Below are 27168 nucleotides of genomic sequence, written 5' to 3' on the forward strand. Positions count from 1 at the left end.
ATTTTTCAGGAATACCCAAATGGACAAAATAACAATTGATAAGCTTTTTGATGACTGTATTTGCATTACTGTTGACAATAGGATAAGCCAACAAGTACCGACTTGCAGCATCCAACACTGTCAACAAAAATCTCTCCCACTTAGAACCCATGACGAATGGACCTTGCAAATCCACAAAAAGGACTTTTCCAGGTTTACTGGTCAGGTGTATTTTAACTAAATGTTTTGCAGGATGTTTATTGGGCTTTGACCTGACACAAGTATCGCAATCAGCAACATATTGTTTTATATCTTTAAACATGTTTTTCCATCGGAAATTTCTATATATTTGTGCCATTGTCCGAGATGCACCGAAATGACCACTCTCATCATGAAACTTGATGAGCATATTACCAATTAAGGAGGCAGGTAAGCATATCCTTAACTTTTCTGGTCTGTGAAAATCCCTGACACATAATATGTTCTCCCTGAGACAGTACTGTTTCCGCCAATTCCTACAGCGAGAATTATCAGTATCAACATCTCCAGAGAGATAGGAAATGATCTCATCCAATTCGATATCATTTCTCTGTGCATTCACAAGTTCCTTACAGTCACACAAAGGTTGCAGCACTAATTCCAACTCGGAGTAGTTGACATGATAATGCATGTCCAACTGCCAAGGAAAAGATCGACTTAGCAAATCAGCGATTACATTTTCCTTGCCTTTGCAATATTGAACATCAAATGAATACATCTGTAACTGGATGAACCAGCGAGTGAGGCGAGCATTCCACGTGTGGGCAGTTTCCAACCACGTGAGGGCTTTATGATCTGTAATAATGACAAAATGCCTCCCTTTTAGTATAGAAGCAAATTTGTCTATAGTATATAGGATCGCCAACACCTCCATTTCAGTAGATGTATAAGATTTCTCATAATCTTTTAACAATCTGCTGACAAATCCAAGAGGCTTGAACCCTCCTTCTATGATCTGGAAACAATAACCCGCTACTCCAATAATCGAAGCATCAGTTTGAACAAAGAAATTATGTTCAAAATCGGGAAATGCAAGCATTACTTGTTCAGCAATTTTTTCCTTCAAAAGCTGAAATGCTTCAGATGCCTCTTTATTCCAACACCATTTTTGTTTAGCTTTGAGAAGCTCATACATGGGTTGGGCAAACATTGCATAATTTTTTATGTATTTACTAATCCAATTTAAGGAACCTAATATTTTTTGCAATTGTTTAATTGAGCTAGGTTCCGGTAACTCTATTATAGACTTGACAAAAACTGGATCTTTATGATACCCTTCTGGGGTAATGATGTGACCCAAAAACTTTATCTCCCTGCAGCAAAATTTACATTTCTCTATTTTAAGGGTCATGCCTGCTTTCAGTAGACAATTAAATACACTTTCAACATGTGTCAGATGAGAATCAAAGTCTTTGGATCTTATAATGATATCATCCACATACACCACTACAAAATCCTTACAATCAGCCAAAACTCTATTCATTGCATCTACAAAGACAGCGGTGCCATTCACTGAACCAAATACAACACGTTTAAATTGATACAACACGCCTTCGAATGAAAATGCTGTATATTTTCTACTTTGTTCATCCAAAGCAATTTGCCAAAAGGCATTACCCAAATCTATAGATGAGAAATAATTACAACCTTGAAACTGTACTAATAACTCATCTATTTTTACGGGATGAATTTGCATCAACTTTACATGCTTATTTATCCCTTTTAGATCAACACATATTCTTATCCCTCCACCTGGCTTAGGTACAACCAATAGAGGGGATAAGTATTCGGAGTTGGACAATTCAATCACATCCCATTCCAACATGGTGTTGATCTGTTCTCTAACTTCATCCCGGTATGCAAATGGAATAGGATAGTTTCGACCTACCACGGGTTTGTCTGTATCCAGTTCCATTGTGTGCACATAATTTTTACATAAACCTGGTTTAATGGAAAACAATTTTTTATATTTATACAATATATTTAAAAATTTCTGTTTTTCAACTACCGACAACATCTCAGTTTGATCCAACTGACCAGAAATTTTTAATATTGTTTCATCACCCACCTTATTATCCTCAGAACTTGACACAAAAGAACATTCATAATAATGATCCACATCTACAGTATTTTCCAATGGAACGAAACGGGCAAGTACATCATATTTATCATTATCACATACAAGTGCCTTCTTAGAGAAATCTAAGGTACCTTGCAATGCATATAGAACATCTAAGCCCAAGATCATATCCACCTGCAGATTCTGAACCACTAAAAATTGTACCAACAAACTTTGCAAACCGATAACAATCATAAGCCTAGTTAAACCTAAAACTTTGTTCTTTTTAGAGCCTGTAAAATCCACTAGTCTAATGTTTTTAGTACTCAATAATCTTGGCCTACTGGCTGTAGAAGATATATTTTTCCACACCTGATAGGAGAGCAAACTAATTTCTGCTCCACTATCACATAGAGCCAAATGTTTATGATCTAGTATATTAACCCAAATTTTTGCAGTATTCGAACCATTAGGAACATTATTGATTGGTCTGTAATTTTCTTTCATGTAATTTTGATCTTCAGTTTCTAATCCTTTTTCCCAATTCCCAACATTAACAACTGCTATGGCAGGGTTTATAGCATACCCTCTGTCACCTGCCTCAAGGCAAAGGGAATTGACTAGTTTTTTTGATTTTCAGGAACATGAGATCTTCCCTGATTTAAGTGTCCAATCTTGTTGCGCTCTTTGTCACCTAGCTCAGTTGCATGAACTGACACTTCAGTTTTAAAAGTATTATGCACACTTTTGACAGGCAACTGCATATTTCGGATGACACTCATACTATATAAAAATTGCAACAACTTGCTCATGCCCGCACGATTCCAATGAATCATATCCAGACGATTTTGTATACGAGGACCAATGTACTGTTCATACAGAGTTTCATTTATCTTGTCATCATCATCATCAAAGAAAAGAGGAGCAATATTTAGCACTTTGACCTTATCCTCATCTTGAAGAGATAACAGGTGAGAATTGTACCTTTGCCATCTGACCCATTCTGGATCCCCTCTAGAATGCATAACTTTCGGAATTGGTGGTAAGGTAAGTACAATTATATTCCTTGTCTTATTTTTCATGACCTGTATCAGTCTGTTAAAGCTTTGTTTGATATCATCATCATTTCTCCGTTTCAGTAGATCATTCGTGCCAATCATTAACATTACCTGGTCTGATAACTTATTATAAGATTCCATTCTTTGTCTTAGCTGATCTATTGTTTGACCTGAAACACATAATCCAATGTGCCGTGTACCATCCTTTTCCACCTTCACAGGTTCACCTAAGATATTTTGTGAAAGTCTAAGCATCATGCTATCTCCTACTAATTGATTATTGTCAAGTATAGGAGTTAGAATGTCTGTTTCCATTGTGTTTCTATTATAGGCAAATCTATTCTTATTTGGAGGCTTTAATACATTATTAGCACCCATGTTACCTCCCCCAACATGAGTCCTCGTCAGTTTTCCGCTTGGGAAACAACACCATTAGCTACTGTGGGAATCTTATCTGTTCCGCAATTGTAGCTCTTAACTCCAAGGTTTGTTTTGTCATAGTTCCTATGAAAATTAGTTCTTGCGTAATTTGATTTGCGAGAGTATGTATTCTCTTTATCTGCACTAGATGCTTGTTCCACAGCCACTTGAGCTACTTTAGCTTTAAAGTTTCGATTTTTCACACCATATTCTGAATTGCTCATCCTAAGTGGGATGTCTCTAAGCGATTCAAAATTCTCTATGGCTTGCAATGCTCTTTGCAATGTCTCAACATTATTTACCACAAAGTGCTCTCTGATCTTAAATGGCAAAAGCGTAGCCACTTGTGCAATCAAGTGTGCTTCCTCCGCATGAGGCTGGATGGATTTGAGCAATTTATAATTCTTGTTTACAAATTTCTGTAAGTTACCATGAGCAGCTCTAGAAAATTGAGTATTCAGTATCCGAGTCAATGTGACACTCTTCCACCTAGAATTCTCATAGTGAGACAGAAAAGCCTTTTTAAAATCATGGTAAGTATTGAAGGAAGATTTATTCTGAGTGTACCAACTTTTTGCACAGTCTTTGAGTAACTTAGGTATATATTGCATGTAATCCTTTTCCTTGATATTGTAAATATCCATCATTTCCTCAACTTTCTCCAAAAATTCCGATGGCATACTGTCCATCGAGATTCCATCAAACTGCGGAAACTTGCACAATTCTTGTGGCTTTATGAAAGATTGTCGGTGCGCTAAAGAGTTGTCATATTGAGTACTAGTCGCAAAAGTTGCACTTTGAGAAGGACCATTTACATCACTCTTATTTATGTACTTATTATGATGCAAACAAGAATCACCTTTTACATAATCTTGGCGATGACCAGATGGTGTTCCTCTACGGTCATTGGTAGAATCAAATAACTTTTCTTCTGAGCCAGATCACTCTGTTTCAGTATTAGTGGCTTTATCACATACCTTAGATACATGCTTGCGCACTACATCCTCATCAACACAACTATCAGAACTATTCACTACTGTAGAAACTCTTGCACGTTTTCTCTTTGTAAGAGTTCTTCTGCCAGCTGATTCTAACCGACACTGACTAATGGGTAACAACACTTCTTTAACCAATGTTAAAACTTCTAGCTTTACTCCCATTATTTGTTCCTGCAGAACCTGGTCCTGAGAGAGATCATTATTCACTAATTTGCAATCACTTGTCACAAGTCCTTGCATGGTTTGAATAAGTTCATTTGGCATATTTCCTGCTGAACCATCCTCTTCATTATGAAGCACTTTGTACTGAAATTGATCAGAATTCATCTCTTGGTTAGGTTGAATTTGTGGAGAAGAAGCACCATCACACACTGAAGGTTTAGGTAAACTTGAAAGAGAGGACAAAGTATTTGCTAAATGCTGTTTAGTTTCACACCATTCCTTTTGCATGTGTCTCATATCAACATGCAGTCGCTCTGCCAAATCTGCATGTGCTTCTTGTACAGCACCAACCTGCTTACCCAAATTTTCCATCTTTTGTTCCACAACACAGGATACTGCAGCAATATCAGTATCCACTTTCATGGATAATGCTTTTATATGAGATTCCACTTTCTCTGTTCTTATTAAACACTCCTTCTTATATTGAGCAAGATCAATTCTAATTTCTTTTAATTGAACATCAGAAGTTTGCTGAAGAGTTGTCAGCCCAGATTTAAGCACCATCTGGCTAGCTTTCAGCTCTATCAATTGAGCATCAGTCTTTTCCTGATTAGCTTTGAGATCCTCCTGATTAGCTTTGAGATCCTCCTGATTAGCTTTGAGCTCTGTTTGGCCATCTTTGATAGCATTGAGAGCAGCCATAACATCTGCCAAGCAGAAATCACCCTTTGGATCTGACATATTTAAAGGTAAAAACACCTAACCTCAGAAACCAGAACAAGAAGCAAAACAATACAAAGATTATTATAAGCTTGAACCTTTTCAACTAATCACCTGACGTCTCATAATCTTAAATATATAACGACTTTGTCAGTATAATTCAAACTCAGTATCAGCACAATAGGTAGCTATGGTGCTATGTTGAAAAGGAAATTTAAATGTACATATACTGATAACTTTATAATTATTATATTGATGAAAATAAAAAAAAAACTAGAAACAACATAAATTACAATAGCATCCAATTATGCATATGTTTACAATAACATTTATAAGATATCAATGCTATACATTAAAAAAATATATCTTTGTTATCTCCTTCCAGGATAAAGCAAGTCTTTGTATCTACAATTCTGAGCTTCAGTTTTGTAAATTCATCATCTGATCAGATCACCTCCAAACATAGAACATATAACTGTCACTCTATGCGACCTTCCTCCAAGCACTCATTTGAGGAACTGTAACATTTACAAGCCTGCTCGTTAAGGAAGATGAAAACCGATACCTATTCACTGCTTCCAATTCAACATGGCATCTATTATACACATCAGTGTCATTTCACAACGTTCGATTCTTTATAAGATTATATCATATTCAAAGTTCATTCGAGTCATAAAAGGCTTCTATATAACTTAAACATCCAAGTTATTATAACATTGTCCAGTTTAATGCTTTAAAAGCAACAATTATTGTACAAATATATCACCATTCCATATTGCTAAATTTGTACTTATCTTTTTTCCATCCTGAGATTCCTTTTTTAAAGTCACAGACCACTAGTATTAGAGCAACTAGTTCAAGCCAGATTTTTTAGTATGAGTTATCTTCAATTGTTTTTTTTTGTTTTATATTTTTGTCCATAAGTGCTTAACAGCTTGAATGTTTGTGTAGTAAATGTACATATTTGCTCTGTTACAGCTATTTTACTATGTATATCACAATATACTTATCTAATGATTACAATTACCATTTTTTGAATGTTGATACAAAATACCAAGTATGACATCATATTATACATTGAACAATTTTAAAGAGTTGACCTTTGTATATAAACCTTGATGCCAATGCAAATGTACATAATTTCAATAAATTTAATTATAAATTTGAAAGTATCATATCTTTCTTGTCTGAAAGAACACATATGATTTAAAATAGTTGTTTTTCATTTTGTCAGTCAAAAATAACTGTTATGAATATGAATTCAGAATATTGCACAATTTGATAATTTTGTCATGATATACAAATTGGCTTTTTTAAACATCATATTTAATGAAATTAGTTTAAATAGTAATTTCACACTTAATTGCATTATATGAATAAAATTTTGAGCAATCATATGACTAAATTATTATAGATATTGCACAAATGTGGAACTTTGAACATAGCCTAACCATTTTCAAATGTTCTTATGACAATGTATTACTTTTATTGTCATAATAGGATTAATTCATGAACAATGCATTAGAAATTAGAAAATATTAGAAATGAGATAATTGATCAAAGAAATAGAGTAAGCAATGGTAGCTCAAAAAATGTGGATGTTTAAATTTAAATGGGAGAGAGAAATAAGCACATTGTGTATACCTCATGAGATACTAGAGATGTATTAATGTATCTGATATCAATGGTTACATTTGAATTGATACTCTCCCAATAATGTTAACTGATACTGGTCTGAGTCAATGCCTCCTTAATTGAACCAATACCAATGTTGTGATACTGTTGCACAATCTCGATATTACTGGTTTGAACACTGTAGCAATCAAAAAGTTGTTCAGAATACAGGAAAACCTTGTTAATACTATATTGGTTAAGACAAAGTACCCTTTAATCTGAAGTTCTTCCCATTCCCCAGCCGATAAGATAGGATTTATAATATATTTCAGTATGGATAAATCAAAATACGGATAATTTTTAATACGAAGTTGTTTACAAGACCTTCAGCAAAACTGGTTTCGCTTAATTCGAAGTAGACACCTGCGTAAGTCGACAAGAGAAGATCGAATGTGGAGAGAGCTTGGACATTATTTTAACTTGACCTTGACACGTTTCCTTGTCCTACGAGCTGCTGACAACTCGAGGGAAGCAGCCCGAAATGCCCGTTGGACATTGACATTCTTTGTCAATGTGCACGGCAGGTCAAGCTCTTTCCCCGCTGAATGCGTCATCTTGGAAATATTCACCAGTGCTAGATGAGAAATGTGAGATAAGATTGCAGGAATGTTCCAAAATACAAGACGCGTGGCGCCTGGAAATCTCACCCATCTGTCTAGCTCTGAGCTCGAGATTCAGCAATTTCCCGTGAGCCGAGCAACTTTTGGCCCAGTAGCCGACAACTTTCGGTAACCACTTTAATTAAAAGCGTGTTATTTGTGCCTTGTAGAACTTCATAAAAAAGGGAAACTGTTACGGATAATCAAAGTCACATAGGCCAACAAAAGATGGTCAACCCTCATAATGCGTTGTCATCTAGGTTTCCTGCAAAAGTTGACTGTGATCTTACGTATGTTGCAACTCCCGTTTCCCGCTTCGTACGTTTCCCAACTGTGCCGGTCATAAAATTTGCCAAAAAACTGTTCTGTTGACTGAGTGACTTCTCCCTTTTTCCTATCAGCAAACGGAGGGGAGGGGGTTCTGTTGCTAATTGTTTCGGCCATGATTTTCTTGCTAGTGTACGCACACAGGCTCCTTTCCTTTGGCATCTAAAATAAAGCAACCAGTTCTTAATTCCTTCTGCAAAACGAACAAAAACCGCAGGATAAGAAAAAGAAGTGACCCCCTACCTTCTCCTACAACAGCTCATTATCTGCCACTGGTGTGCATGGCAATGCGATAATTGCAGAATTCAGGTCCCTCTTTCTTGTTTGAATGCAGCTGTCTGGATAGGAAATATTGCCCGTATTATTGTCTGTTGTGTGGTAAAAGGTAATGCAAGGATCATGTTTCTTTCTCACGCTGCTGATAAAGTTCGGTCTTCGACAATTGCGTTATCTTTAAAATGCTGAGGATTTCCCATCTGCCACCTGCTGCTCTAACTTCCAACCGGTCTCATTGTGTTTACTTTGCAGCTGGCGCCAGTGTTTAGTCTAGCATCTGGAAAGTTGTCGCTTGCCGATGACGGCAATGACTCATGCTTGATTGATTGATTTAGTTTATTTTACTTTGCATTTTGTGCCTCTTGGCTAATTTGCGAAGATGGGGATGAGTGATGAAATGATGAAATTGATGAATGGACATTCACAAACAACCAAGCCCAACCGGGATTCGAACCCGGGACCCTTGGCATCGCAGCGTGATGTGCTAACCGCTCGGCCACAGGGTCGGGCACAATGACTCATGCAGCGGGAAGGAAAAAGCGTCATTGTTTTGAATCTCGCAAAGCTGTTTTGATTTGACGATAACGAAATTAGATCTCCAGAAAGAAAAACAAGAGTTAAAACAACTTGACGATGCACATAAAGTTCGGATAATCGCCGCTTTTCTTCAGAACCATTAGCGTGCTGCTGTAAAAAACATAATGCTGAATGTAGGAATACGAGAGAGGAAAAGTTTTGGCAGAGCGAGTGTTTGACCTCCAGAATACTCCTGAATCCAACAATAAATTGTCGATTAATCTGAAAATAGGCAAATTCCGTAAAGTTTGTTTTGAGTTAATTTTATGCTGACGAGCTAAGGGGGACTAAATATACTATACAATTTAAAAGTGGGATCCAAACCAGAGTGATTATCGAGTGCGGCGCTGTTTAATGTGCCCTAGGATACACATTAGGAGAAAACATATCGCAAGTTGCGTGTTTCCTTTTTCAGGGTGGATTACAATGCAAGTTGGGGAAGAGTTTGGACTGATCCCTGCAAGGGGGGAATGGGGGGGGGGGGCGAATATGAAGGTAACTGAAGCAAAGTAAAAGTGACTTTTTTTTACGATGTGTTTTAGACCGCCGAACCAGAACAAAATTTACAGCCCCGATGGTTTCTTTTTCTTTTTTTTTTGTGCCAGGGAAAGGTTGTGTTCTCTCCCAAGAGAATCTTCTCTTACCAGTTAATCCTGTAACTGACAATGTTCTAGTGAACGCACATAAAATCCAATATTCATTCTCTCCGATTATCTCCCGTCTCTTGCTCGCGTGTGACTACTGTCAAGATTCACTTCTTGCAATAAACGAGACTGTTTTCCTTTCCGTAGGTCTCCGTGCAAACGGGTTTCTTATGAAATAAAATTGTAAAAATTTCGTGGAAGAGCAATGACTTTGCACAATTGAAAGAAAAACCGTTTCTTAAAAGACTTTTTGCACAACATGCATCCCGTGCATAACCGGTTGTATAACTAGGCAGGATAAATTGTGTTACCATCTCCTTGGAATCTTTGTGTCTGCGTAAGCTCAGTGTTCTCATTTTGAGCAACATTTTTTACACTTTCTTTAAAACGTACAATATTATTATATAGTACATATAAAGCTTATTTTCTGTGCTATCACCAAGTATAAAACATCCGTTGTGGGGGTAATTTATTTACTTTATTTACACCTGAAAAACAGGCGCCATCTTGAAAAATTTGGATAACTCGAAGTCGTTTAATTCGAAGTTGACATTTTTTGGTCCTTGAACCTCGTATTAATGAGGTTTTCCTGTATTCATAAACATGAATACATAAGTACAGTGGAACATAAATTTTACGTTTTTTTTAGGGGACCAAGCTGAGAAAACTTAAAATGCAGGAAATGTTAAATCAAAGAACATTTTATAGCATTTTGCTCTGTTGGGACCATCAAAATTTAATGTATAATGCAGCATTATGTAAAATCTTGTAGTGTAAAATCAAGGTTCCACTGTATTTCAATGGAATTATGCCTTACCAGTTTTAACCAAGTTTTGACATAACCTAAATATTACATCATAATATTAAAAATAGCAAAATTTAATCACAAAATAGTTTTTTTCTCTCTTTTCACAATACTGGCATAAAATAAACCCTAATTATTACTAACATACTGTTGAAAATAATAATGCAGCCCTATTTTTGCTGCTACCTTACCTGTAATAGCTCTTCACTTCCTCAGTTGAGACTTCAATTCTTTCGTCTTCCTTAATTCGCAACACCTGCAACAATAGAAGAAAAATTTCATGTGGCTGTCTTTTAAGATTATTTTTCCTTCTTAATTTTACAACGGGTTTAATTTCACGAACTCCTCATTTGCATCATCAGATTAATTGGAGTTGTACATTATTATTAACCAATTATTGAAGTCTCTTCCCCCTTCTAACCGCACCCCCTCTCTGTGGCACTACAATGCTTCATGAGCTTTATCCTTTTCTGCAGTCAGTCTGAATCTCTCTTAAGTTAGGCCTGCTTTCTGTTACCACTCCTTCCACTGCTGTGGTGTCTCTGGTATAAATAAGCAATATTAGTTACATCGACAAACCAGGAATGACACTTTCTCTTCAAAATTAGTTGATTTGTTTAATAATAAACGTATACAATGTGATAAAATTTTTACCTTACTATTGCTACTTTTTGGTGTGTATGTATGTGTCTTGTGTTGAAGTTGTGCTGTCTAGTATGTTTGTGTAGTAGTTGTGCTGTCTAATATGTTTGTTTTGTCTTGCGTAGTAGTTATGCTGTCTAATTTGTTTGTTTGTCTTGTGTAGTAGTTGTGGTGTGAAGTTTGTTTATGTTTATATTGTGTAGTAGTTGTGGTGTGTTTGTGTTTATATTTTGTTATAGTTGTGATGTGTTTGTGTGTGTCTTGTGTAGTAGTTGTGCTGTCTAATGTGTTTGTGTTCGTCTTGTGTAGTAATTGTGCTGTCTAATGTGTTTGTGTTTGTCTTGTGTAGTAGTTCCTCCATTCATATTGGGGGTTAGGCGTAGAGCTGACAACTCTGCACTGTAAAAACACATGTCAAGAAACAACAATATAAGGCCATGGATGTTCCCAAGGTAAAATATTCCGGAGGTAAAATAGTCCCCCGTTCGGATCTCCGGGTGGGGACTACTTTGGGAGGTCTCTGGACTAAGGATAAGATCTACATTAGGAATAAGTATATTAAATTAGGCACTTGGAATGTTCTCAGCCTTTACCGGCCTGGGGCATTTCAGTGTACAGTTAATGAGATAGTTAAGTATAAATTAGATGTAGTAGCTGTCCAGGAAGTTAGGTGGCCAGGAGAAGGGAATTGTAAAACTAAAAATTATACTTTTTTCTATGGTGGTACTGAAAATCATAATTTTGGAACAGGCTTTTTCATAAATAATAGAATTATCTCGGCTCTTAAAACAGTAGAATTTATTAATGATAGGATATCATATGCAGTTTTACAGGGTAGGTGGTGTAAAATTATTTTAATAAACATACATGCACCAACGGAAGATAAAGATGATAATACTAAAGATGATTTTTATACAGAGTTAGAACAGGTCTTTGATAAATTTTCTCAGTATGATATGAAAATTCTGTTAGGTGACTGTAATGCACAAATTGGCAAAGAAGAGACATTTAAACCCACAATTGGTAAAGAAAGTCTTCATGAATTAAGTAATGATAATGGTATAAGATTGATTACTTTTGCAACCTCAAAGAATTTAATTGTGAAAAGTACCACTTTTAAACATAAAGATATCCATAAATATACCTGGTCTTCTCCAGATGGTAAAACTCATAATCAGATAGATCATATTCTCATTGATAAGAGAAGGCATACTAGTATAATTGACGTTCGTACACATAGAGGTGCTGACTGTGCCAGTGACCATTATTTAGTAATTGCTAAATTAAGAGAAAGACTCTCAGTGATAAATCATAAGCAACAAAATCTAAAAGTTCTAAAATTTGATACAGGAAAGTTTACTGATGAAAGAATTAAGAAAGATTACCAAATTAAACTGTCAAATAGATTTGATGTTTTGCAGGATTTAAATGATGATGAAAATATAAATGAAACAGACGTAAATAAGAATTGGCAGCACATACGTAATGCAATAGAATCAGCAGCTAAAGAAAGTATAGGATACCGTAAGCCGAGAAAAAGTAAGCCATGGTTTGATAATGAATGTCATAATCTAATAGAAATAAGAAATCAGGCTAGACTTAGGTGGTTAAATAACTGTGATGATACAAATCTAAACAATTATAATAGAATAAAGCGAGAAGTTAACCGCACGTTTAGAAGTAAAAAAAGAGATTACTTGAAAAGCAAAATTAACGAAATTGAAACAAACAGCAAAAATAAAAATATCAGAGATTTATATAAAGGTGTAAATGAATTTAGAAAGGGGTGGCAACCCAAAGTAAACTTGATAAAAGATAAAGACGGTGATTTTCTAGCTGACCCAAGTGATATTCTAAATAGATGGAAGAACTACTTTAATGACCTTTTAAATGTCCATGTAGGAGATAAATCAGAAGTGAATGAAGTACACACAGCAGAACCTTTAGTTCCAGAACCTAACTTGACTGAAGTTAAAGATGCTATTAAAAGGCTAAAGAATAACAAAGCACCTGGCATTGATTTAATACCAGCTGAGTTAATTAAATATGGTGGAAATTCATTAATATGTCAAATTCATAAATTAATTTGTTTAATATGGAATAAAGAAGAAATCCCTCAACAGTGGAAAGAATCCATAATTGTTCCTGTGTTTAAGAAAGGTGATAAAATGAACTGCAATAATTACCGTGGAATTTCTCTACTCTCAACAACATATAAAATATTATCTAACATTCTTTTAACAAGACTAACCCCATATGCTAATGAAATTATAGGTGATTATCAATGTGGATTTAAACGTAACAGATCAACTACTGATCAAATTTTTCACATCAGACAGACACTTGAAAAAAAGTGGGAATATAATCAAAATGTCCATCAGCTATTCATTGATTTTAAAAAAGCATATGATTCAGTCAAAAGAGATAAACTATATAATATATTAGTAGAGTTTGGAATACCTAAGAAGCTTGTTAGTATGATAAAAGTATGCACCAGTGAAACAGAAAGTAAAATTCGTGTGGGTATTAATATGTCTGAAAAATTTACAATTCATGATGGGTTAAAACAAGGAGATGCATTATCTCCATTGCTCTTTAATTTTGCCTTAGAATATGCTGTTAGGAAGGTAAAAGAAACTAAAGAAGGACTAAAATTAAATGGTGTGACTCAGTTGTTAGCATATGCAGATGATGTAGACTTACTGGGGGATGATGTGAATACAATTAAGAATAATGCTAAAATATTTTTCAAAACTGCTAAAGAGATAGGTTTGGAAGTTAACAAAGAGAAAACTAAATATATGCTTACAGGCCGAAAGCAAGTGTTAGGTAATAATCAAAATCTAATTATTGATAACAACTCGTTTGAACCAGTTTCCAAATTCAAATACTTAGGAGTAATATTAACAAATGAAAATTATATTAAAGAGGAAATAAAAAGTAGGCTTAATTCAGGAAATGCATGTTACTTCTCTCTTCATAAAATTTTGTCTTCTCGTTTAATATCTAAGAAACTAAAAGTTAAAATATACAAAACAGTAATTTTGCCTGTAGTATTATATGGATGTGAAACTTGGTCCCTTACATTGAAAGAGGAACATAAATTGAGAGTATTTGAAAATAAGATCCTTAGGAAAATCTTTGGACCTAAAAGGGATGAGGAGACAGGTGAGTGGAGAAGGTTACATAATTTAGAACTACATAATTTGTATTCATGTCCAGATATTATTAGAATAATTAAATCAAGAAGACTGGTGGGCAGGCCATGTGGCACGAATGGGAGAGGAAAGAGGAGTTTACAGGATTCTTGTTGGGAAACCTGATGGTAAGAGACCTGTAGGAAGGCCAAGACGAAGATGGAGGGACAACGTTGAGATGGACCTAAGGGAAATCGGTAGGGATGGAAAAGAGTATATACATCTTGCTCAAGATAGGGAAAGATGGAAGGCCTGTGTTGCTGCAGCCATGAACCTTCGGGTTTAAGAAGGCTAGAGAGTTAGTTAGTTAGTTAGATTAATTGGAGTTGGAAGATGAAACAAGACCTATGAATCAGTTCCAAAATGGCTACCTTTTTGATTATCAAAACAACTGGCTAATTATTCATTTATCAAACAAGAAGTTTGTGAAACATCACCTCTCATACAAAACAATGAATGTGCTGTTTATAATATTAAATAAAAATGCATTTTCCAGCACAAGGTTAAGACAGTATCTTGCGTCAGGGTATTTTTCCACTTACATATAATAATATTCATGGCAATTTTACTACGCTTTACAATTTCACACTTAAAAAATTACCCACTGAAAAACAGATTTGTGCATAAACATTACAGTGCATAAAATTAAATATAAGTTAACAAGGGTGGGAAGTGATGTGGATAGCCTCAATACACAAAATATATGACAATGTGCAAATTTTACTGCAATTCTTACTGCGTGACTTCTATATGATGCATAATTTTTTGTAAGGTGCAAGGGAAAATGGCAAGAGAGTTTGAAAGATAAAAATTTAGCGTTTAATAACCTTCAAAGCTTCGAGAACTTAATTCTGAAAATTGAAAGTTATAAAAAGCAGTAATTTCAAAGACATTTGAAATTTGCAGTTGTACAAACACCACTTTTCACAATAATAATAAAAAGCTCTACTGACACACAAGAGACTATGTAATATGAGGAAATACTGATGGAACGAAACCGGGCAGGCCCAACCTATTCATGAAAATATCCAGCAATATGAAATTGAACTATTTTATGAACACCATTTATGTTACATCCAGAAGTTCCATTTTTCTTCACATGTATAAAATTGTATTATGCACCAAACATTACACACCTTGCAACAATCAAAACTTAATCTCACCTGTTGACAAAGAGTTCCCAGGTCATAGCTTCTGGCTCTAATCAACTCCTTGGCTGAAATCTTCACATCACACACCAGTCTCCCGCACATGGCTATTTTCTCTACAAAACCTTTCGTCTGAAATTGAAAAGCAAATGAAATGAAAATTCAGATGACTCAACATGAAAATGTTACTACTAAATATGAAACAGAACACCACTTATTGCAATGCTGTAGGGATGGGACATTAATCACTACCCTATTGGTAGAGGCACATATTTTTGGTAAATAAAAAGGCAAAATTTCGGTACAAAAACAGAGTCAATTTCGGGTTCAAAAGCGGTAAATAAAATAAAATATCGGTGTTATAGCGGTGAAAAAATGGATGAAAAGTGGTATATAGAAAGACATATTGGTTTTAAAATTGTGAATATAATCCTAAATTTGATTTAAAAACCACTTATGCCACAGAATTAACATTTCACTTCTAATAGCACATTTATGTAGTTATCAGAGTATTAAGTTTATTTCTGTGTAAAGGAGTCCATTTTTGCTTCTCCAATATTAACAGCAGAATTAATCAATTTTCCGGGAATTGCATAACTCTCAGGATAATTCAGACCTCGGAAGGTGTCACGGCGGTGAATAAACCCTGAATTTCGTGTTTAAGAGTTAATTTCGCTTTTTGCAGTTCATTTCGCATTATTTCGTGACAAAATATGGTCACAAAATGCACCTCACACCCTTCAAAAACATGAAAAATTAACACTACAGTGTGTTTTTTTCAAATTTCGTTTTTTCGTCAAAAACGAAATATGCATGCCCCTACCTATTGGTATTAAAGGACATTTTGGTGTATCAGTAAAGTAAATTGCCAATCTGTTTCCATGAACAGCTTGTAATTTAATATGGAGTTTTGAAAGTTTGTTATATTTTTTTTAGAATATAAGGACATCATTCATAATTGAAATATAAGTTGATCTATATGGAAAAGTAAGGTTTTAAAGCAAACAATTTCTGAAGAAAACTAGTAACTATTATAAGGTGAACAGTGATACGTAGACACATGCATATTTCGATTTTGACGAAAATACGTAATGTGAAATAACACATTTTAATGTTCATTTTTCATGTTTCTGAAAGGTGTGAGGCGCATTTTCCTACCCTGTTTTGTCACGAAATGATTCAAAATGAACTACAAAATGCAAAATAGAATTTAAAGTTTAATTACAGACAACACTTTCAGAGGTTTGAATTATCCTGAGTGTTATGCAATTCATGGAAAATTTATTATTTCTGCTGTAAATATTTAAGAAAAAAAATATATACAGGAATAAATTTAATACTCTGGTAACTACATAAATGTGCAATTAGAAAGGACATGTTAATTTTGTGAATAAGTGCAGTTTTTAAATCAAATTTAGGATTATGTTCACAATTTTAAAACCAAAATCTCATTTTATATACCACTTTTCATCTGATTTTTCACCGCAACACCGAAATTTTATTTTCTTTATCACCTTTAAACCCAAAATTGACTGTTTTTGTACTGAAATTTTGCTTTTTTATCCTCTAGGAAATAGAGATAAGCCATTATACCAGCAATGCCACTATTACTGTAGGTGGTGGTGGTAACAGGGTTTGTAAGATGAATATTAACTCTTACCCTCCCTACAGGAACATTTCCACGTTTCAGCCTCCCCAGTCGTGACCAGTGAGGGATCTTGTTCGCATTGATCCGATGCACCAGCACCTCCAAGTCGTAACCAAAAACATCATGGCCGACGACAATGTCTGGATCTAACTTGTGAATTTTCGCCAAGAAGAAACCAAGGAGAGCTCGTTCTGAGTCCATCTTCTCTAGTTTTGTGCCTGTGTACTTTAAGAACTTCTCCTTGTGATCGAACGGCCATGGTTCATCAGAGGGTCGAGTGATGGCTGGAAAGAGTATAATAAAACAGTCAATATAAGTACATACCACGAATGGAACAAATTCAGATTAACTCTATCGTAGTGGTCCCCAAAGTGTGCGTCATGGCTGGCTTACAAGGGCACCACGAAATGTTCCAACATATTACTGAAATTATATGATTGTTCAAAATACGTATATTCTTATTTAGTACTTTTTACACATAAAATGTTTCTGAACTTGAAATATGTGTTTATTATTTAACTTAAGGGAAACAACCTAACCACACACCACACTAACCGAGCATTGCAAGTGTTAGATAGGCAGGCCTGCATTCTGACTTGGGCACCGCGGAAAAATCTTGGAACGTTAAGGGTGCCGTGAAACGAAATAGTTTGGAGAAGCCCTGCTCTATTGCTATCAGTTTTTCATTCACTTCAGTCTATTGGGGGGGGGGGGTAAAGGGGCTCTTTTTTTAAAAAAATTAAATTTTCTTCTTCTTCTTCCATTAACATTAATTATTGGGGAGCACAATGTATAAATTTTACCTCCGCTAAAAGCAAAGTCTTTCAGAAAGAAAACAAAACCAATTTAATCTCTCTACGATAATTAGTTCTCAGGCTACAATTTTTTATGTATATTGCGGCAAGTTTGAAAAGGCACCGGCTTCAACGAGAACACAGGCGCGAGGCTCCAGAATTTAAAAGTTAAAGTAAAAAGCACATGCCACTTACCACAGAAATGCTGATTGTAAGGAATTTTAGGAGGTGCCTTATCAACGTGGAATTTATTGTGAAGAAGAATGCCTATCATAGCTATCTCGCTTTGGCATGTCTTCACGTTCACGGTTGTTCTCATGTTTAGCGTCATCACAACCAGAGGTGGAGGTGGCGAGGTACAGGCAGATACATTCACGTTGTCTGGCTTCAATGCAACAGCCTGCAAGAGATTCATACATTGTTGTAGTGCATTACAAATTTCACTTCACGAACCCAGAGTACCAACCAAAGCACGTTTCCAAAACTTAAGCAAGCATGGAATTGATCTCTTGATATAGGATTTATGAATTTCTTTAGCTGAGAGCAATCATGTTCACTGGCGTATGCAGTAATTTTTTTCGGAAGGGGTTGGAATTGTAATGGTAGGGGAGTTAAATACACAATACGATATTTCATATTTTTAGAATTTTCCTCTCTCAAACTGGAAACTGTGGTATTTTAAGGAGGCTTTTCATTTGCCACTCTGCTTTTTCCCAGTTCTTCACTGCTTTTATTTGAAAATGTTGATTTTCTCAAAATTTCAGAGGGGGCTGTAGGCCCTTCAGACCTCCTGTGCGTACGCCAGTGATTATGTTAGAAAGGTATGAACACACTATGACATATCCTCTAGCACTGTCCTCAAAATCCTTAAAAGCACTGGTTAAAGTACTGATGATAGAAGAGTTAACATTTTTTTTTTAATAGAATTGTCTGAGAACAGTTTTCCTACCTACATCATGAGCATCTTACAAGTTAGTCTTTGCTGGTCCCTCTAGTACACACCTTGGAATCCTTCTATATCTTATGATTGCATGTCCTTCCCACAGTAATTTCAATGCTTGATGCTACATCTATACTATTCTACTTTTGACAGAGTTGCATTTTACCTAGCTTTCTACTGATTTACTCTTCTTACAGGTATGAATATCTTCACCAGTACAGTGGAACCTCAATTTTAAGCTTTTCAGGGGGCCAAGCAGAAAAAAATTAAAATGTGGGAAAACTTAAAATCGAGGAAACTGTTATAACATTTTGCTATTTTAGGACCACCAAGATTGAATGTATAATGTTGGAAAATGTAAAATCTTGGAATGTAAAAATTGAGTTCCACTCTTCTTTCCTCTCAAATGCATAAGTGAAAAGTGACCAGCAATCCCATTAAATAATATTAAGAGATTTCACTGTCTAGTATTATTATTATAACATAATAAAAATTTGAATATACTTTTACAGTGCTCAATCTCAAAATTTTAGTATTTTGATAACAATTCTGTGTACAATCATGGAAAAAACATACTTCCTCCACAGAGCCTTAATACCACTAGTCTTACGGGGGAAGTACTTCTTTCCACAATTACTCCTAAAATATTGCAAAACATCCACAACTACAAAGGATAAACTCAGAAGGACTAGTTACCTCAACTTTGCACCAACTGACGGCTGGGTTACTGGGTTGAGGATTCTTTATATCCAACCAGCAGGGTCCTTTGATCTTTCTATCCACCAAGAGCAATTCCAAGCTAGATGTGGTTGTTCCGAACACGTGGCTAAATGTCTCTCCGGAGCAGTCCGATGGTATGGCCGGAAGGTTAGCCTTAATTAGACAAGATTATATAAATTGTTAATTTTAAAAAGAATTCACACATACAGCATGGTCTAGCCAATACACATTGAAACAAGACAAACTAATTTTGACTCTTCTAGATTCTCACTGTAGCTGATGCTTGGGAATTGTAACAAAGAGAAAATCAATAGCATTTAGCATTGATTGATCTGTACCAAACCATCTGCATCTCTATCGGCTCAGCGTATTCTTCAGTTTATTTCAGATAAGAAAACATGTGCTATTCACGTATGTACAGTGGAACCTCAATTTATGTTTTTCAGGGGACCAAGCTCAAAAAACTTAAAATGCAGGGAAAGTGTAAAATTGAGGAAAATTTCATAACATTTTGCTATGTTGGGACCATTAAGATTGAATATGTAAAACCGGGGAACGTAAAATTTGGGTTCCACTGTAATTAAATCATAAATTGTTTTGTTTCTATCAGTTTTGGTAGCAGTTTGTAACAAATATGACAGAGGGAGTAGACAAATACACAATTGGTTTCCTAGACTTTCTTAGTCATGGGTTGATTGCCCTGACTTTTCCTTGTTATCCAAGCCAGTGAACTTTCTGTTACTGCAGGTTTGTCAAAGGTGCTGGCTCTGTCACTTAGCAGTTACGTAAATCCACTTTTTTACTATTAAACTAAATCTTAGAACATATATTATGATTTAATTTTAATTTTAAAATATCCAAAATCAAAGTTTTCAAACAATATATTTGGTCTAGAAATTAATTCGTGCGGTTGTTATGCACACATTGAAGCTGTAGTTCAAACACAAAATACATAAATACCTTAAGAAAAATATTGTCCATCGCGAGCCACCACTTTCACCCATCTGTCAGGCAAGTTACGGATTCCGTGGCGAAAGAAGTCCTCATCCTTTGAAGCGATCCAGTCAGAGACCCATTTTTCGATATCTTCTGAAGAAGTGAACCGCTGTCCAATCAAATCGTTATTCATGCAATCGAACAAGTAGTAGTCCGAAGGAGCAACGTCTGGTGAATACGGCGGGTGGGGTAAAACTTCCCATCCGACATTTTCTAAATAGGTTTTGACTGGTTTTGCGACATGTGGGTGAGCGTTATAATGTTGAAAAATAAGTTTATTATGTCTGTTCTCCCATTCTGGTCGTTTCCCGGCCAGAGCTTGCTTCAAACGCATTAATTGTCGTCGATAACGTTCTCCATTAATAGTTTCACCCGGTTGCAGCAGCTCATAGTACGCCACACCTTTCATATCACACCATATGCACAGCATAACCTTTGCACAGTGAATATCTCGTTTCCGTTGTGATGGACCTGGTTCACCTGGCTTCACCCAGGCCTTTTTTCGTTTTGGGTTCTCGTAATGGATCCACTTCTCATCGTCAGTAACAATGCGATGCAAAAACCCCTTTCTTTTCTGTCTTTGAAGCTGCAATTCGCAAATGGTTTTTCGTCTTTCAACGTCTCTGTCTTTCAATTCATGTGGAACCCAATGTGACATCTTTTGAATCATTCCCATGGCTTTGAGGCGTTTGGAAACTGTTGTTTGATCAACGCCTAATGCTTCTGCAAGTTCTTCCTGCGTTTGACACGAATCCTGATCGAGCAATGCTCTCAATTCTTAGTCTTCAAATTTTTTTGGCTGTCCAGGTCGCTCTTGGTCTTCCAGGCTGAAATCACCACTTCTGACACGTTCGCTCAGCTAGCGCATGGTCACCATACACTTCCACCAAAATACGATGACTTTCGGTAGCACTTTTCTGCATGTTAAAGTAATGAAGCAGAACACCCCGCAAAAACACTTTATCTGGTAAGAACTGCGCCATGTTCAGTTGACTACAAAATGCTGTTGTTGACGCGTCAATCAACTGCCCTATACTACGAACGATGCATGCTGACAGGAGTTTTCAACGCATGTGTGGATACACGGAACTGTGGGACAATACGCTCGTTACGCCATCTCTTGTCCAGGCGCACAAATTAATTCCTAGACCAAATAACTATTCAAATTAGGGCTGAGCCAATACTGGTTTGAACTGGCACCAATGATGATAATCTTACCAATACAGAGACTTGAAAATTGTTAACAATTCAAAATAGCTCAGAATATATATCAATTTTCCTACAAAAAAATTTCCATTTGAACTATACCACTGCAATCGACTAGTTTCCACTTGAAAAGTTTCATAATTTCGCAATAGATATTATTAGAGGCACATATTTATGGTGATTAAAAATTCAAGATTTCGGTACAAAAAACTAGGCACATTTTAGAATTAAAAGCAGTATTTAAAATGGTGAAAATAATACTAAATTTGATTTTAAAAACTACAATTATGACACAAAAATAAACATTGCCCTTCTAATAGCACATTCATGTATTTGTCATGGTATTAATCCTGTGAAAGAGAGTCCATTTTTGTTTCTCAAATATCTACAGCAGAATTCATCAATTTTCCATGATTTGCATAATTCATAATAATTCAGACTTCAGAAAGTGATTGTAAATAAACTCTAAATTTTGTTTTTCAGTATTTATTTCACATGTTGCATTTCATTTTGAATTACTTTGCACTTCACGCCTTTCAAAAACATGAAAAATGAACATTAGTGTGTGTGTGTTATTTCATATTTCGTGTTTCAGTCAAAAACTACATATGCATGTACTTAGGGATCATTTAATGACAAAATCCATTTCTCCCCAAAATGCTTTGCAAGAAGAATGCGTACACATTTTGCATAATTTACAGGACATTTAGACTTGTGAAAGTGCCTCATGATATTTTTGCAGACTCTCGGAGACACACACACCCGGAAAAATATTGGTGATGAAATTCAAACCTACTTTCTGCTACCAATACATTGATGGCATCGACTGAGGGTTAATTCACAAAAAATTACACACACACATATCCAAATTGAACATTACTTATATTACGCACCATAAGAGGCACAACATTTGAGATCACAGAATATAAGATCAACCTAACTTCCAAACTTACCGAATACATAACTTCCAGGTACTCAGATGTGGTGGGAACATCCGTAATCTCAAAAGCATAATTCTTTGTGATTCTCCGTGACTTAAACTGAGAAATCTTGTACTTTTCAGTGACTTTACTGTTGAACTCCGTGTATACGTCCAAAAAGGTCACAGGCTTCCCAGTATCACTCTTGGTCTTTTGATCAAAATGCTAGAAAGGAAACATGGCACTGTGCATTTTAATTTGTCAAGAATTGCACATAAGGGTAAATCCTCAAAAGACAGAATATAATTACTACATTTAATGAAACAGAATCAGAGGTGCGACTGGAAAAACATCAGAACATTAAGTAATTACAATTACCTTCACACCCCGTATGTGCCTTTATGGTACAACACAATACACAGCAAATATGTTGTTCTCTCTCTTTCCTTTTATATTACACACAAAAAGAAACTTGTGCAAGATTACAAGTTAGAAAACTTTTTGGTGCCACCAGTATCATTGTGCCTGTTTTTTAAAGGTTAAAACCCAATGCTTTGGAAAGAGACGGGTCATCATAGATGATGACATTCCTGTCATCCATTTCCTTGCTAACCCTCCTCAAATTACTGGTAATGCAATAATGTAACAACATGGATACAAAATATCAAAACTATTGGAGATGATACAGATTAGTACACTATTGGTATTGAACGATATAGGCATATCTACATACATGTTTATTGGTAAAATTTCCAATAATTATACTGATCTAATATATCTATAACACCCTGTAATTCAGTTTAAAATTCTGTCATTTTGTTACTTTTCTGCTTATAAACATATTATTTGTACGCTCTAGTTTTGCCAAAATACAGTAAAACCTAGTTAATCCGGACTCCAATAAGCCAGACTTTGCTTAATCCGGACAGACAAAAGCCCCCCCTCCCAAAAAAAGCAGAATGCAAGGTTTTAAATGTGGCTAGAAGTCAACGAGAACTTCCCAAAGAAAAGGCAGTTGTTGCTATAAACTGAGTTTTAATGCACTTTCTACTGTTCTTTTACGTTATTTCAGTTAATCTGAACTTTCGTTAAACCAGTCAACTTATCCCCCCTCCATTAGTCTAGATTAACAAGGTTTTACTGTATGTAGTTTCTCATCCAAATACAAAAATCCCTCTCATAACACACCACATATATTAAGGAGATGAATGAAATTTTATATCAGATCGATTATATCAGATATAATATGTTATCAATATCACTAAATTTTTTAACAGTATCAGCAAGTTTCATATCTGTTCTTCGTTTCATTAAAAAAAATAATGGCGAGGGACTTATTATCTTCCAATACCAATTCATGTACGAAGAGAAGCAACTTATGATTCTACAGAAACTCATCAATTTCCTGGATTCAGCCTCATAAGATGAACTCACCGTTTCCCGGGGTAACATGTAGATGCGCCTGTCTATGTTCTTCACAGTAACACAGCAGCTTACGTGGGTGCTGGCAGACTCAATCCACACTTTGCCAAACAAGTACACAACTCCTGGGTGCTTGAAAGGATCCTCGTATGCATCCCACCAGAAGAATCGCAGCACCTGGAAATATGGATGAGATTGATTGGTCAGTAGGATAATATTATTATTTCAGGGTGTCTACAATTTTACAAAATCAATATTTCCTGGCTTTTCCAGATTTTCTATACTGGTTTAGACACAATGTGTTTGAATTTATTGGTAAAATTGCTGACAATTTTATATTTTTAAAATAACCTGTAACTGAATGTACAATCTTGCCATGATTTTCCTTATTATAAAAATACTAGGGATGGAACCGGGGTGGATAAAAATGAAGGTTTTTATTTAAAAAAACATTTTTGTTGATTTTTTTATTTAAATCGATTCTTTTTATTATTTTTAAAAACCAAACTTAAAATTGCTTGCATGGTTTTTCGCACTATGCACATACGAGGGGCATGTAAAAAAAAAGGGCCGATTGGTTATTACAGAGAATAAAATCAAGAGAGAAAATTTTTATTTTGATGCTATACAAGTGCATACCCTGGCTATTTTTCTACATAGTCACTATGACGCTCCAAGCATTTTTGGTACCGTAATCACTTGGGGCAAGATCAGGACTGTAAGGTGGGCAATTAAAACGTTCCCATTGTAATTTTTGAATTTTTGCAACAGTACGGTTAGCTGTGTGTGGGAGGGCATTGTCATGAATAAGCAGAATTCCAAACCGTAACATTCATCTTCGCCGGTTTTAGATGACATGTCACAGATTAGACAGTGTTTGGCAATACACATCTGCTGTGATGGTTCGTCCCGGTTCCAGAAATTCCACGAGAATTACACCTTTTTGGTCCCAAAACACGGTTTCTATGATTTTGCGATGTGATGGTGTTTGCTTGAATTTCTTCGGTTTCGGTGAACCGGAGTGACATCATTGCATGGATTGCTGCTTCGACTCACCAGTGATGTACGATATCCAGGTTTAGTCTCCAGTCACTATGTGAGAAAACAAGTCATCCCCATCCTTCTCCCAATGGGCCAAAAAATCACATGCTGATTTCATTCTTTCATCTTTGCGAGTGTTTCTCAACATTTTTGGCACCCACCTCGCACAGAGATTGCGATAACCCAGATTGTCAGTTATAATTCGGTGCAATGTTTTATCAGACACTTGAGGAAACTCCTTGCCTAGATCAGTAATGGTGAAACGGTGATTAAAACACACTTTCTCATCAACACGTTGCACAAGGTCGTCCGTCTGCCGCTTCCCTCGATATCATAAACATTTGAACATCCTTCCCGAAAAGCACGGCACCATTGTTTTACCTTTCCTTCACTGATTACTGCTGGTCCGTAAATGGCACAAAATTCCAGATAAATGTCAGCTGCACTCAGTCCTTTTGTGTTTAGAAATCTAATCACCGACCTCACCTCACATTTGGCGGGATTTTCTATTAATGCAGTCATTTCAACTTCCTGCTACTCGCACGTATGCACCTCCACACTGAGAAATATACCTCTGTTGCAGGCACAGAATACTAAATCATGCTTCCGTGCATGCGCAGCTTCGTCAGTGTTGCCAGTCCCAAGTAAAAAATTATTTGCCCCATTGTTTTGACATGTGCCTCGTAGATATAAGTTCTTTATAGAAAGGGTTTTTCTAGTAAATGTCCCTGTAAAATATTTGAAGTGTTTGACTAAAGCAAATAAAAAAATAAGTTAAGATACATTTTTTCTGTTTCTGATACTGTAACTACTATGGAAATGTTTGTTAATGAAACTAATAATAATTTCAGTAACTTTTCTTCCAGTGAAACTAAAACATTCTGAATGTACTCTATAATTGTGACTTAAAATATTAACTTAAATATTTTTATAGTCTTTGTACCTGAATTTTGGAGATTCTTTTAATGATAATTCGAATGATATTGATATACAGGGTGGCTCAATAAGTCACTTAACACCCACAGTACAACGCCACTGCAGCATGGAACGTGAAAATGGCGATGACCAATCATTATCAGGCCAAGGGGGAACCACATTGACGTCACCCGCATGGTCGGCAGCCATCTTGATGTCCGCCATCTTGAATTCAACTTCAGAAATTTAAATGGGAAAGGGGTCGTGCGACATATCAAAATGAGCTAGAATTTCACCAGGAAAACAACTGTGACATTTGTTTTCACCTAACTTTAAATTTAAGGGCAATTTCCGTATGGGAGAGTGATACGTCCTTTCCTTTTTGCTTAAATGTTTATTGTTCAAATAATCATTAGTATGTGATTATGTGGTATTTATTGTTAGACCAATCACTGAAAATGTCCGGATATTGACTTACCGGTATGTACATATCTTGTAGTATTGGTTGGCATGGGAATTACGATTGTGTTTTGTCTTTACATAAAAGTTTAAAAGATTGATGATGTGAACTGATCGTGTCAAGAGTAGCATATTTCCTTTTTCACTGATCTGAACGAAAATGCCACTAACATGTGAGGAACGGATTGCCATCATATTGATGTCAGGGGAGAGAAGTACACGTGACATTGATGCAGACTTCAATAACCGCAATCCTGGAAGACAATCGGTGTCACATGTGGCTGTCAGCCAGTTGCTGGCAAAGTTCCAAGATACTGGATCTGTGGATGACAAGCCGCGACATGGACGTCCGAAAACAGCCACGGATGAGGGTACTGCTGTAGCGGTGTTGGCATCATTTGCAAAGTCCCCAACCCGTAGCACACGCAGACTGGCGCTGGAAAGCGGTGTCAGCAGAGGTTCAATTCAAAGGATTGTACGTGACCACCACTGGCATCCGTATAAGATACAGCTGCAGCAGCACCTTAGTGAGGACGATCCAGACAGCCGTTTGCAGTTTTGTGAGTGGGCTATAGCACAACTGCAACGTGACCTGCGGTCGGTAGCAAGATTCTGTTCAGTGATGAGGCTAATTTTTATGTGTCGGGAGAGGTGAATAAGCAAAATCTGCGGTACTGGTCTACCGAAAATCCACATTGGACAGATCCCAGCAAGGTGACGGGAGGCGGGAAGCTAATGGTGTGGTGTGGTACTTGGGGTTCCCGACTTGTTGGTCCATTTTTCA

General features: G+C 36.0%; 1 protein-coding gene across 1 annotated transcript in view; it reads right to left on the reverse strand.

Annotated features, from left to right (window-relative positions):
• The window catches only part of PolA1 (DNA polymerase alpha catalytic subunit), a 113283-nt gene that overhangs the window by 45259 nt on the left and 40856 nt on the right, over positions 1-27168 (reverse strand). Inside the window, exons 9-15 of the mRNA XM_083130028.1 lie at positions 23982-24146; positions 22581-22772; positions 19402-19578; positions 17961-18165; positions 16984-17255; positions 15339-15455; positions 10528-10592 (exon numbers count right to left, since the gene is read on the reverse strand). Coding sequence (XP_082986154.1) covers positions 10528-10592; positions 15339-15455; positions 16984-17255; positions 17961-18165; positions 19402-19578; positions 22581-22772; positions 23982-24146 — 1193 coding nt within the window. The remainder of the gene's footprint in view (positions 1-10527; positions 10593-15338; positions 15456-16983; positions 17256-17960; positions 18166-19401; positions 19579-22580; positions 22773-23981; positions 24147-27168) is intronic.

Source organism: Lepisma saccharinum, chromosome 10 (assembly GCF_977018435.1).
Source record: "Lepisma saccharinum chromosome 10, izLepSacc3.1, whole genome shotgun sequence".
Taxonomy (NCBI): domain Eukaryota; kingdom Metazoa; phylum Arthropoda; class Insecta; order Zygentoma; family Lepismatidae; genus Lepisma; species Lepisma saccharinum.